Source organism: Ranitomeya variabilis, chromosome 2 (genome assembly GCF_051348905.1).
Source record: "Ranitomeya variabilis isolate aRanVar5 chromosome 2, aRanVar5.hap1, whole genome shotgun sequence".
NCBI lineage: Eukaryota > Metazoa > Chordata > Amphibia > Anura > Dendrobatidae > Ranitomeya > Ranitomeya variabilis.
In genome coordinates this window covers 137,104,385-137,117,264 of record NC_135233.1, presented here as the reverse complement: position 1 = coordinate 137,117,264, position 12,880 = coordinate 137,104,385, and the positions used below count along the sequence as shown (strand labels likewise).

The 12,880-nt window shown below is 43.6% G+C and overlaps 1 protein-coding gene across 7 annotated transcripts in view; it reads left to right on the top strand.

The window, feature by feature from the left end:
• Positions 1–12,880, top strand: part of BIRC6 (baculoviral IAP repeat containing 6) — a 397,034-nt gene that overhangs the window by 351,911 nt on the left and 32,243 nt on the right. For all 7 annotated transcript variants that reach the window (XM_077283020.1, XM_077283019.1, XM_077283017.1 and 4 more), the window contains exons 67-70: positions 7,850–7,995; positions 8,234–8,344; positions 10,853–11,070; positions 12,634–12,795. In XM_077283020.1, the coding sequence (XP_077139135.1) occupies positions 7,850–7,995; positions 8,234–8,344; positions 10,853–11,070; positions 12,634–12,795 (637 nt within the window). The remainder of the gene's footprint in view (positions 1–7,849; positions 7,996–8,233; positions 8,345–10,852; positions 11,071–12,633; positions 12,796–12,880) is intronic.

The following is a 12,880-nucleotide window of genomic DNA, read 5'->3' as shown; positions in this document are numbered from 1 at the left end:
GCTTAGTAACCCGATGTTTACCCTGGTTACCTGGGGACCTCGGCATCGTTGGTCGCTGGAGAGCGGTCTGTGTGACAGCTCCCCAGCGACCACACAACGATTTTCCAACGATCACGGCCAGGTCGTATTGCTGGTCGTGATCGTTGGAAAGTTGCAGAGTGTGACAGTACCCTAAGGCCATTTTTAGATTGTGGTTTAGGGTCTGAGCTTTTTTTGTGACAGGGACTGATATGATGATGACCATCTTTGTGCAGCGCTTGGATATATATTGGCGATATATATTGGCGCTATATAAGCAACTGGAATAAATACATTTTCAGATCTTGTTTTTGACACAACCTGGCCTCTTGTCCTGTGCTGATTGGTCAGTGCGAAATGTAAGACTTTTTTACACTTCTCCTCCTTAGTTCTGCTTTGTTAAAAAAAAGAACATGGCAGAAATTCTGGGTCATTTTGTAGTGTATCTGAATGGACTACATCAAGTTAATAAGCTTAAATAAAGGCAGCTTCAATCACAAGGAAAAGAAAAAAGCCAGCTCACCTAATGAAACACAGGTGCACGGAAGTCCGTCCTGGTCAGACGTAAATGCAGAGCAAAAACGAGTGAAATTTCTTCCAGCTCCTGAGATAAAATTCAAAATTTCTTTATTTGAAAAACATTAAAATTCCATTGAAAATTCCGGGACATAGAATATCGGACAGTCCAAATAAGCGACGCGTTTCGATCACCGAGGTGATCTTTGTCCAAGAAAGAAATTTTGAATTTTATCTCAGGAGCTGGAAGAAATTTCACTTGTTTATGCTCAGCTTCAATCACAGCCTGGCTGCACGATTACCAGTTATATTACTCTGTGGCTTTTCAGAGGAAAAAATACTTTGGAGACCGTAGCCAGAGACCAGACTTGGCCTGTCCCTCCCCAGCTGGATCTTCTTAACACAGTTGAATAACAGGTCTCTATCTGGTCCATCACCTACAGCAGTGCGGAGATCTTCAAATTATGTTTTTTTTCTGAAAAGCTTAAGCATTTCAGAGAATAATATACTTGGCTCCAACAGAAGCTGCCCGCAGTTTGGATGGGATGAATTATTTGACAGTTTCCCTTAAGTGATCAATATTATTCTGTCACGCGCCCCTCACGTATGGACTGTCTTATGCTCAGCCTCATGAGAACGTTGCCATGTGTGAGAAAACTGCATGCAGATATTACTCGAATCGTACCTGAATCTTCTAGTACATCTGTATCCACAAGACAAGGAGTCAGGGAGTAGATTACTTGGCAGTTTATTTTGCCTTGAAGCAAATCACGGTCCGCTAGGTAAAAAGACAATTCCTTTGCCAGGTCAGAAAGTATGACTACCTTCCATGTTCCACAATTACAGAATGCAGACAGGAAGAAGAACTAGTTCTGACCGGGAAGCAAGGTCTCCACCCAGGTCATTAACATATACAAATATACATGTTGAACACCAAGATGACCACTGGGTGGCAGCAAATCATAACAAGTAAGAACACAATACAAACTGAATGCATTTTCAGAACAACTAGGGAAAACAGAAAAAACAATAATGTAAATACATTTGAATCTGTCACAGAGTGGCAGCACACTCCTCGCCTAAAATCCAAGGGATTTTACTCCTTTATTAACTGCATTGGAAAATGCTCACAGTCCATGGAATAGCTGCAAGGGAAAAGCATGAATAGATGCACTTTTAATAGACACAATATGCAAAAAGAACAGTTGTAGTCTTTGTTCATAAAAAAAAAAGCAAAAATGTAAAACAGGAACAAATTGTAATGAAGGTGGGAGGCTGCCTCCTGGCCAAGGCCTCAAGGAAAAAGAACAGCAAACTGTAATCCAAAGTGTAACTGTAATCCAAAGTGTAACTGTAATCCAAAGTGTAACTGTAATCCACAGTGTAACTGTAATCCACAGGGTTGCAAATCCAAGAGTTCCCAGCGACCACAGGATAACTCCCGCCGTGAACTGATTAAGTTGAAAAGGGGCTATTTCTCTTGCAATAGCTCGTACAAGCCTCGTCCAGCTCGAGAAGCATTCAAAGTGCTGGCGGTCCTGTCCTGCTCTGGTTTTATAAGTCTTGACTTCTTGATGGATCTCAGGATCGCTGTTGGGATTCTGGAGACTGAAGAAGTTGTCCTGAGTTGACTCTTCCTCCTTGTCCAGCAAGAATGATGGGCCTGTTAACCAGGCAGATTTCACTAGGGCACTGGCAGATATTGCCCTGGTAGCGAGATCAGCAGGATTAAGTTCAGACGAAACATAGCTCCAATGTTCAGGCTTAGAAGATTTCCTGATTCTTGTCACACGGTTATGTACATACACATAGAAGCGCTTGGTTTGATTGTAAATGTAACCAAGGACGACCTTGCTGTCTGTATAAAACTTAACATTGTCCACATTGACATCTGGCTCCTGCTGCACAAAGTCTGCCATCTCCACGGCCAGCACTGCCCCACAAAGTTCAAGTCTAGGAATTGTATGATCGGGTTTGGGGGCTAGCTTCGCCTTGCCGAACAGGAACCCAACATGGTTTTTGTCTGAAGAATCTGTAATCCTTAGATAAGCAACTGCTGCAATAGCCTCAGTGGATGCGTCAGAAAACACATGTATCTCAGTTCTTTTACTTGAGGCAAGAGGTATTGGTACATAGCGTCTTAACACATTAACCCCTTCTAAGGCTTGAAGGGACTGCTTCCAGGATTCCCATTTTTTAAGCTTACTGTCAGGCAGCGGTTCATCCCAATCTTTCACAGTCTCTGAAAGCTGCCTTAATAGGAATTTACCCCGAATGGTGATGGGGGCAACAAATCCCATGGGATCATAGAGGCTATTGACTACTGAAAGGACACCTCTTTTTGTAAATGATTTGTTGGCACAGCTGACCTGAAACCCAAAGGAGTCTGTTGACAAGTCCCATTTCAGGCCTAGGCTCATCTGCACAGGTGGCAAATCTGACCCTAGGTTTAAGTCTTTAAAACCTGGAGCATAGTCACTAGGTTGAAAGGCTTTCATGACCTCTGCGCTATTGGAGGCAATTTTGTGCAGTCTTAAACAAGCCTTGGACAGCATACTCTGGGTTCTTTTTAACAGATCAATGGCTTCCCCTTCAGTGGGCAGGGACTTCAGTGCATCATCAACATAAAAGTCTCTCTCCACAAAGCGCTGAGCATCTGCCCCGTATTCTGCCCCTCCTTCAGATGCAGTCCTGCGCAACCCATAGGTAGCTACGGCAGGTGAAGGGCTGTTACCAAACACATGTACTCTCATACGGTACTCGATTACCTCCTTACTGGTGTCATTGTCACGATGCCACAGAAACCTGAGGAAGTTCCTATGATCCTCTTGCACAATAAAGCAATGAAACATTTGTTCAATGTCAGCAGTGATGGCTACACGCTCTTTTCTGAACCTCAATAGCACCCCCACTAGGTTATTGGTGAGGTTGGGACCTGTAAGGAGCACGTCATTAAGGGATGTACCGTGGTGCTTTGCGCTAGAGTCAAACACTACTCTTATTTGGTTTGGCTTACGTGGGTGGTATACCCCAAAGAAAGGCAGGTACCAGCACTCCTCGTTGACTTGTAGTGGAGGGGCTGATTCGGCATGGTTGTTGCTGAATATCCTACCCATAAAGGTGACAAAGTGTTCCTTCATCTGAGGTTTGTGGCTTAAAGTGCGCTGTAAGGAGTTGAGTCTGGATAAGGCTTGTTCCCGGTTGCTTGGGAGTTTGGCCCTGTTGAGTTTAAAGGGTAAGGGTGCGACCCAATGACTGGTCTTGTCCTTGACAAACCCACTGTCCATAATATTGACAAACTCCTCGTCTTCTACTGATGAGGCTCTCTTGTTGTCATCGTGAGTTGTGCGGAAAACCTGTCCCCCCAAACTGTCATCATAAGGGGTGGGAATGACATCGGGTGTCTGCACTATGTCAGAAGGCCCCTCTTTCACTTGGTAATGACAGGGACAGGGTCTGAAGCAAGTAGGACGGCCATTACTTAGAACATAAGTCTTAAAGGAACTCACACAGTCTGCGTGATGCATCCTATCCAGGCACACATCTCCTACGATTACCCAGCCTAAATCAAGTCTCTGCGCGTATGGGGCATTATCGGGACCGTTGCACTGCTGGCGCACCTTGTGCATCCTAAGGACGTCTCTCCCAAGAAGGATTAGTATTTCTGCATTCATGTCCATGGGAGGGATCTCACTGGCCAGGTGCCTTAAGTGGGGATGATGATAAGCGGCCTCAGGCGTGGGTATTTCCTCTCTCTCATCTGGCATATCATTGCACTCAATCAATGCAGGTAAGGGAAAGCTCTTTGTGCCCTTAATTGGAGAGATTATGTACCCGCTAGCCCTTCTGCCCGTGGTGTCTACCAGGCCGGAACAGGTCCTGAGAGTGTAGGGAGTGGCCGGTGTCTTTATACCAAAGATGTCAAAGAACTTGGGTTTTGCTAGAGACCTGTTGCTTTGTTCATCTAACATAACGTACATGCGGACAGCCCCCTCTGGCTTCCCCTCTGGGTAAACACTGGCTAAGCATATTTTGGCACAGCATTTGGGACCGGATCCCTCCCCACAGACTTCAGTGCAAGAGGATGAGACTGTTGCTTTAGCAGCTACTGGCCCCTCACCCTCCCCGCCATGGACTGGTACAGGACTGGAGGCAGGGGTATGCTGGGCAATTCCAGGAGCTAAGGCAAGGTGCATGGTTGTTACATGTCTATTGCTACTGCACTCAGCACATTTGACTTCTACCGTACAGTCTTTGGCAATATGGTTGGTAGATGCGCAGCACCTGTAACATATTCTATGTTTCTTTAACAACTCTCTGCGCTCTCTCAGAGGCATTGCCTTAAACCCCCTACAGTGATGAAGAGAGTGAGACTTGCCATGGAGTGGGCACTCTCTATTGGGATCCCTTTCCCTCGGGGCAGGGAGAACTGATGTAGCAGGAGGGGGCATGGCAGAAGGGATGTCAGTTTTCTTGACGGATACAGTCCTTCTGATGTCTCTGCGTTTTGGTGTGGTGTTGTCATACCTCTTAGCGTCAGATGGTGGCATTGACATGTCAGGATCGGTGTAGACGAAACTGGGGTCATTTCTCACCCGCGCTTGATTCTGGACAAACCTGCAAAGGTAAGAGAAAGGGGGAAAAGACACACCATAATCTTCCTTGTACTTGAAGCCTTGTATTGTCCATCTCTCCTGTATGCCATGTGGTAGTTTCGCTACTATGGGGTTCACACCAAGAGCACTGTCGAGATAACTCAGTCCAGTTAGGCGTGGGTCAGCCTTAGCAAACTCGAGTTCCGTCAGTAAATCGCTGAGATCCTGAAGCTTGCGAGTTTCCCTCATCTGGATCCTAGGAAAGTTCTTAAGTCTGTCGAGCAAGGCACGCTCAATGACCTCCGAGCTGCCATACGACTCCTCAAGCCTTTTCCAGGCGGCAGCGAGACCCGGAGCTGGGTTATCCATGTGCACTGACCTTAGCGGTTTGATGCGATTGGTAGACTCTGGGCCAAGCCAGTTGATGAGTAGATCAAGTTCTTCCTTGGCGGTGAGGCTTAAATCTGCGATTGCAGCCTTGAAAGTTGATTTCCAGGCCCTAAAGTTCTCTGGACAGTCATCAAACTTGGAGAGGCTAACCTTGATCAGCTCCCTGCGTATCATGTACCTGGCAAAGTCAGACAGATCTGACCTCTCGTTCCTTGTTGCCGCTGAAACTTGTAGTCCCTCTTGGACGGGTAAGTCGTTTGGCGTGTAAGGCTGAGCTGTACCAGGGTGGAATGACATAGCATAAGGGTTGAGTTGCGGTTTTACCTCTGTGGTGACTGGTGGCTGTAGCTTGAACTGTGGCGGTGCGCTGGTGTTCACCTTGTGGTCTGCTGCAGATGAGATCTGCTGGTGTGTAGGCACATTTAAAGATTGGATTGGAGGTGGCGCCAGTGTCTGCGGCACTGCGACATCCGGTTTAGGCGGTTGCATGAGATCGCTGGTAGGAGGCATGGAGGCTGATTGGTTCAGCACGTACTCAGCAGTGCGATCAGCCGTGCTAACCTCCTCTGTGGGGAGAAAACAGTCTGTATTAGTGCACTGGCCCAACGCTTGTTCCAGGACTTTTACTTTAGCGAAGGCAGCGGCCTTTTCCTTTTCTGTATGGAGGATTTTCAATAGGGCATCTGCTTTTGCCTGTTTGGCTTGGGCCTCTGCTTGTGCTTGTTTGGCTTCAGCCTCTGCTTCTGCTTCTTTCTTTGAGAAGGCGCTCCTCACCTCTAAGTCTGCAGCGGCTATTTGCGCTTGGATGAGTTGGTCACTTAAGACTGACCTCCTGGAACTAGTAGTTCTGCATGACCGTAATGATCTGGCTGTCCTGATGGTTTGCTTGGATGCAGCAGATCGGTGTGATCTGGTCTCCTGTAAATGGGCGATGCGGAGGTCTGCTTTAACCTTGGTGTTTTCCACTGTCCCCTGCCTCTGCTGGCTCAGTTCTTCTATTTGGGCAAGGGTTAGTGAGGCATCTGGAACATTACTACTTTTCAGAAAGGTGGTATACTTGGTAAGAAGCCTCTCATAAGATTCCTGCTTGGCAGATAAACGGTTAATGAACGCTGTTAATTCTGCTGTATCATCACCGTGAGGGAAAGCTGAGATGCATTGGGAGACTCTTTCCCACAGTTCACTTAAGTTGCTTTCATATTCACTTTTTGTGCACATGTAACTTTCCACTGCCTTTGTGGATGGGTGGAGTGCCCTTTTAGGTTTTGTGGCTGCATCTGCACTCTCTGTGACTTCTGTGCACACAGGAATGTCCATCACTGTCACTGCATCGGCAGGCGAGCTTATATCAGACATTTTCCTTCACTTTGCAATAAAGATGTACTGTCACTTTAAATCTTTTTTGAGGCAGAAAGCAGGGCTTTAGATGATGCAAGAAAGGAATACAGTCTATGATTAATCAAGATCTCTTTGAGCGCGTGGCGGATGGCGCGAACTGTAGATGGCAGCAAGCTGTGATTTCAACATGTGCTCTCACAAATGGTGGATGATAAGTCACAGTCACTCATAGATAAGCAGATTGTATGACAAATCGGATCGGATTATCACTTAATAGAGGGCAGATGGGTTCGGATTGTGTCCTGAACAGTTGTGGGCACCATGCGGCTGCAGGATGAGGCACACACAGGCAGGTGTCCTATTACATATTACAGTCTCTGCTTTGTGCTGGGCTGCTGAGGCTTCCGGCAGCTTATGACACACACACTATGTAGTGCTGAGAAATCTTCACACAAAGCTTTCTTCCTGAATATACTGAGCTGTCTTTTTACTATTCTGTCACGCGCCCCTCACGTATGGACTGTCTTATGCTCAGCCTCATGAGAACGTTGCCATGTGTGAGAAAACTGCATGCAGATATTACTCGAATCGTACCTGAATCTTCTAGTACATCTGTATCCACAAGACAAGGAGTCAGGGAGTAGATTACTTGGCAGTTTATTTTGCCTTGAAGCAAATGGTTTATATTATGACATCTGATGAGAGATCAGCTTTCATTGCAGTTTCATGCCACAGAGTGCCAAGTGGTACTGCAGTGGCTCTGGTGTTAGCGGGCCATTTAAATTATCTGAAAATATATTAGAACATAAGTGCTTAGGAAAAAGCTGTGAAAAGATTTGGTATGTTCAAGCCTTTGATGATGTGATTAATGCATTTTCCAGAGGGCTTCATGACTGTTGTACTGTGCAGGACTCTTCCCAGATAAATGATGTTGTGTCTTCTTGGTTCTGGGATGTCACCTTCTCTTTTATATCCTGCCCAAAAACTCATAGGTCCAAAAAAGATAAGGCAAAAGCTGGAGTGAAAACGGATGCATCCGAACCTGAGCCAGAAGGACTAACACTGCTGGTGCCAGACATTCAGAGAACGGCTGAGATAGTGTATGCCGCCACCACCAGCCTTCGTCAAGCGAATCAAGGTAAGACCAGTCATCTTAGGACCAGCTTCACCCTGCAGAGACCTGTGAGATGTTTCAAAGTATTGAGGATTCAATGTTTTTGTTATATTCATTAGTTTTAGTTGTACTCACAAATAATTATGGTAAAAATACTTAGATCTGCAACTTGGGCGGCCTGCGAATAGTACAGGTGCATAATACCTCTCAGTTACGCCCACGACTTAACAGATGTCTATTGATCCTTCAATTCTTCCTCCAGAAAAGAAGATGGCTGAATTCTCCAAAAAGGTCTCTGTGAAATCTAAACCTTTCTCAGTCTTGCGGTCCTTAGAAGAGAAATATGTTGCTGTTATGAAAAAACTCCAGTTTGGTAGGAAAATTACAAATTATTATTTTTTCTGGAAATTATTTTAATTTGTACATTTTATTTGTCATTTGCCTTGAGTTTAGTGTTTTATCACATCTGCAGTATGATCTGTTCTCCCTGCAGCACAGAAATAATGTGCCCTGTGTTTTGCTTCTTTTACACTTGCCGTGATTTTGTGGCCCCAATACATTTCTATGGGGCTGCAAAAATGGGCCACATAAATTTGTTGGAGCGCTGTATGACCGTGAGAGCCGTATTTACGGCCGTGAAAAATTATCGAGCCTCCTCGATATTTTTCACTGCTTACGGACACTGCCCGGGCCGCAAAAACAACGGCAGCTTGTTTTTGCGGTGCACCGTCAAGAACATATTTGCGGATCGCCGGTTTCCCCCCTTCTTTTTCCCTACTATTCTAAACCAGAGAAATGGCGATCCGCAAGATTTTTGCAGCCCGTTCTTGCAGCAGACCGTGAAAATTACGGCAATATGGCCCCCCAAAAATGGGCCGCAAAAGTCACAGCAAGTGTAAAAGAAGCCTTATTGCATATTAATATGCTCCTGGTGCAGTAGTCACTGATCATCTGCATGTATGGCTATAATGGTCATATTAATGGAATTGTCTGTTTACTGGCGGTATAAGACTTATATGCTACCTGAGGGTGGCGTAATGATCATCTTGAATGTCTATAGTTTTCAAATATATGATTTGACAATTTTATAGTTTTTATATAAAAATGCTTCTAGGACCTAAATCCTGTGCGTCCTGGTTTTCCTCCTTCCTCAACAAGTGCTTCGTAGCGTCTTTTTTTTTTTTTTTTTTTTGTATGCAGGAAGTGCTGCCAATAGTAATTTGAGGAGGGGAACACGAGTGTTTATCTGAGTGCTGCCAGGATTTTAACAGGGTTTTTTTTTTTTACACATGAATTAAAGAAGCTATGTAACCCTCAACAATACATTATCCATGTTAAATATATACCTTTTAGGTTGTCTTTGGGTATAGGAAAGACTAGCTAAACTTTTTTTTTTTTTCTTTTAAATATTGATCAGTCTTTGCAAAGTTTTGAATTTTGTAATGTACATCATTGCCTTATCTTGCTTGATTTTTTCTCAAATCTCCATGCTGAAATGTCTGTTTCAACTGCCTGAACTGCAGGTCTAGCAATTTTTCAGTACTCCTGTTTTTCTGCTCCCCTTCCCCATGTTCAGACTCTGTTTACAAGCTCTGTCTGAGAATGGGGAAGGAGAACAGAGAAGTTCACACAGTAGTATACATAATTGCTCGACCTTCAGTTCAAAACCGCTACTCTGTGCAAGGACAAGGCAGTTAAAACAGCCTGTTCAGCACGAGGTTTGAGTCAAAAGAACGCATTATAAGGTCATGGAGTAAATTACAAAGATTTGTAACTTTGCACAAACTGATTAATACATTTAAAATAAAAAGTTGAATTCCTCTTTATTTGAAAGGATTATTCACTACTAGGACACTCCCTTGTGCCAACGCAATTCCTGCGGAGTCATCACTCCCTCTCCCAGGGCTGCCTTCTGACCATACGTAATTAACAGGATGTTAGAGCTTCGTTTGTCTGCTCAACCCCTGTTAATTATACGTCTGAAGTTGGGGACAGTAACGCCAGCGGTGATTGTTCTCAGGGCTCACGTGGACCCCGAGAGAGCAAGTGCCGACACTGCTGCAACGCTTCTGACACAGGAGGTGTTATTATGTTGATTGGAAATGAAAAGGGATTGTCATAGTAGTGGATAACTCCTTTGATTTCTTAATTTGGAGTTGAATGTACTACCTATAACGCCACTAAACCCCTCTCTTTCACCTCTGACCTCCTTATGTTCTTTTTGTATAATACAATGCGGTCATCCAATATAGAGATGAGCAATTACTTCAAGGGGTTTTCTAGTTCTAGCTTTTTGCCCTATATTTGCCTTGACTTAATTAAAATTATTTAACAGTTATAAACCAAAACCCCCCTTTAAATTCCCTTATTATAATTTATCACACCTTTCATAAAAATGTAAGCTCTTTTATAATTAAAATGTAAGTTGTTTTCACCATCTTTTAAGAAGTTTATCCCTAAAGATTCTCCCACAGTGGGAATGCTGACCCAGTTCTCTGGAGATTCTCTTACAAAGGGAACACTCGGAATGACCCAATTACAGAATCTTGTTAGCTCTGTTGTCAGACTGCACATAAATTCAGCAGCAGACGTTTCAGCGTGCCCGCTAATGGACAAAATGAGGTCAAATTATTGTCTAGCTGTTTAGTACAGTGAAAAAACTGGCCAATCATTGCCCATTTACAGGGATTATATACTATTACAACCAAAGAGAAGTGGTAGAACGATAGGTGGAAAGTTTCATGCCTGACACATGATCTCTCCATGACAGGTCGGAGGGATATGCAGTGTCGATCACAATAGTTATTACTTAGAAGGCACCAAGCAAGTAATGGTCTTGGTCATATAATTGCCTCTGATTGGTTTGCATCTGTGTTTTCAGATACCTTTGAGATGGTGTCTGAAGATGATGACGGAAAGCTGATGTTCAAAGTGAATTATCACTACATGTCTCAGGTGAAAAACGCAAGTGATGCAAACAGTGCAGCACGAGCCCGCCGCCTTGCTCAGGAGGCTGTGACGCTTTCTACATCATTACCGCTCTCGTCTTCATCCAGCGTCTTTGTCCGTTGTGATGAAGAACGGCTGGACATAATGAAGGTAATTTATTCTCTGTAAATGAATAAAATGTTAAGCTTAATAGTGTAATTCGGATGCTTTTCATATCCCAACATATCTAGCCTCCATCAGTGTGTTGCATATATCCAAGGCCCCCATGCACATTGGACTAAGGTGCGGCCTATCCCAACGATAGTCTATGTATGAGAACATTCTGACTCGTACCCGTTAGATGATGACTGGCTGGGGCCAAGTTGAGCGTTCCTGTGTATGGGGTGTTGGGAGAGAGTCAGCCAAGCTTTCTAATGTGTTTGGGGGCTTTAAATGCTGTGAGAGTACATGTAATGCTCAGATCCTGAACTAAATGGACAGATACAAGCTTATCTGATAGGTATGATATATTAAAGCAAGTATCATCTTCATCTTATAGCGAAACGCGCGTTGGGGTTTCTCTCCCACATCCTGCTTTGAGTTTGGTTTATTTATGACACCCTGATTTTACCACCTATACTAATAACGTTTGTTTGTTTTTTAATTTCCTTAGCAATCATGATCTGACTTGGTTAGCCTTGTGTGGAATGGCAGTAATAATTAGGTTTTTATGAGATGGTCTTTATCCAAACCTTGCATTGCATTGTGCTCTTATCACTTTATATTTATATCTGAATTAAGGTCCTTTTGTACATTCATAAATATCCTTTTACTTGCTATCTCACTGCTACCTTCTAATATCCATTGTGCTGCTTATTTATCAATTTACCACCGGTGGAAACATCATATATGCATATTTTTATGTGGTTTAATTATGCCCCTTTGATTTAACCAACCGCTTTTTGAACGTGGCACTAAGGCGTCACCGCCCCTTTAATTTACCTTGTATTTACAAACTCTTATAAGGACAAAACGTTTTAAATGTCTGTTATCAATAATTGCCAATAAAACTCTATTTTTTTGTATTCATTGCTCAGTGATCCATATTTGTGTTGTTGGTTGACATTCATGCTTCTATGGTAACATATTTGTCCTAAATCATTTTCTGAAAAGCCAAGTATGAAATATTGGGGAGCTCAGAATAGATGAAGTAGATTACTTTTAAAGGCAGCCTGTCAGTCATCTCGTGACTCTCATACCACATGTAGTAAGAATAGGAGCCTGGCTTCACTATTTCTGTCTTCAAACTATCTTTTCCTTGATAGGCTCTAGCTTTTCAGAAAAAAACATATCTGGCTGCTATCGTGCAGCCAGGCTCTGATTCTTGCTGCCCGTGGTTTGAGCAGCATGAATTAAATGACAGGTTCCCCTTAAAGGTTTATAGATTATCTGAATAACAGGGCTACAATGTTTTGCCTGTTTTACTCTCAGCATTACAGGACCTCGTTTAAGTGATGAGTAATATGACATATTACTAGTTGAGTGAAATTATATTGACTCTTTAAGGTTACTCTTCCAAAATCATAATCTGGTGTCCTAAGCAGCTTGTATGTGCTGATCTAGCTGCATGCAGGGCAGCACATAAAGTTTATGCAATGACTATTCATTATTTTCAGACCTCTGGACAACTTCTTGCAAGATTCATGTATTTAATGTGGCATTTGCTTTCCGCAGGTTTTGATAACCGGACCAGCAGACACTCCATATGCTAATGGGTGTTTTGAATTTGACGTCTACTTTCCTCAAGATTACCCAAATTCACCGCCGCTTGTGAATTTGGAGACGACGGGCGGACACAGTGTTCGCTTTAATCCAAACCTTTACAATGATGGGAAGGTACAAGACTGTCTTCATGTAGTATTTTTGCTCTTAATCATGATGAGATGTGTTATAAGACAACTCTCTTTATGTGGGGTGGTAA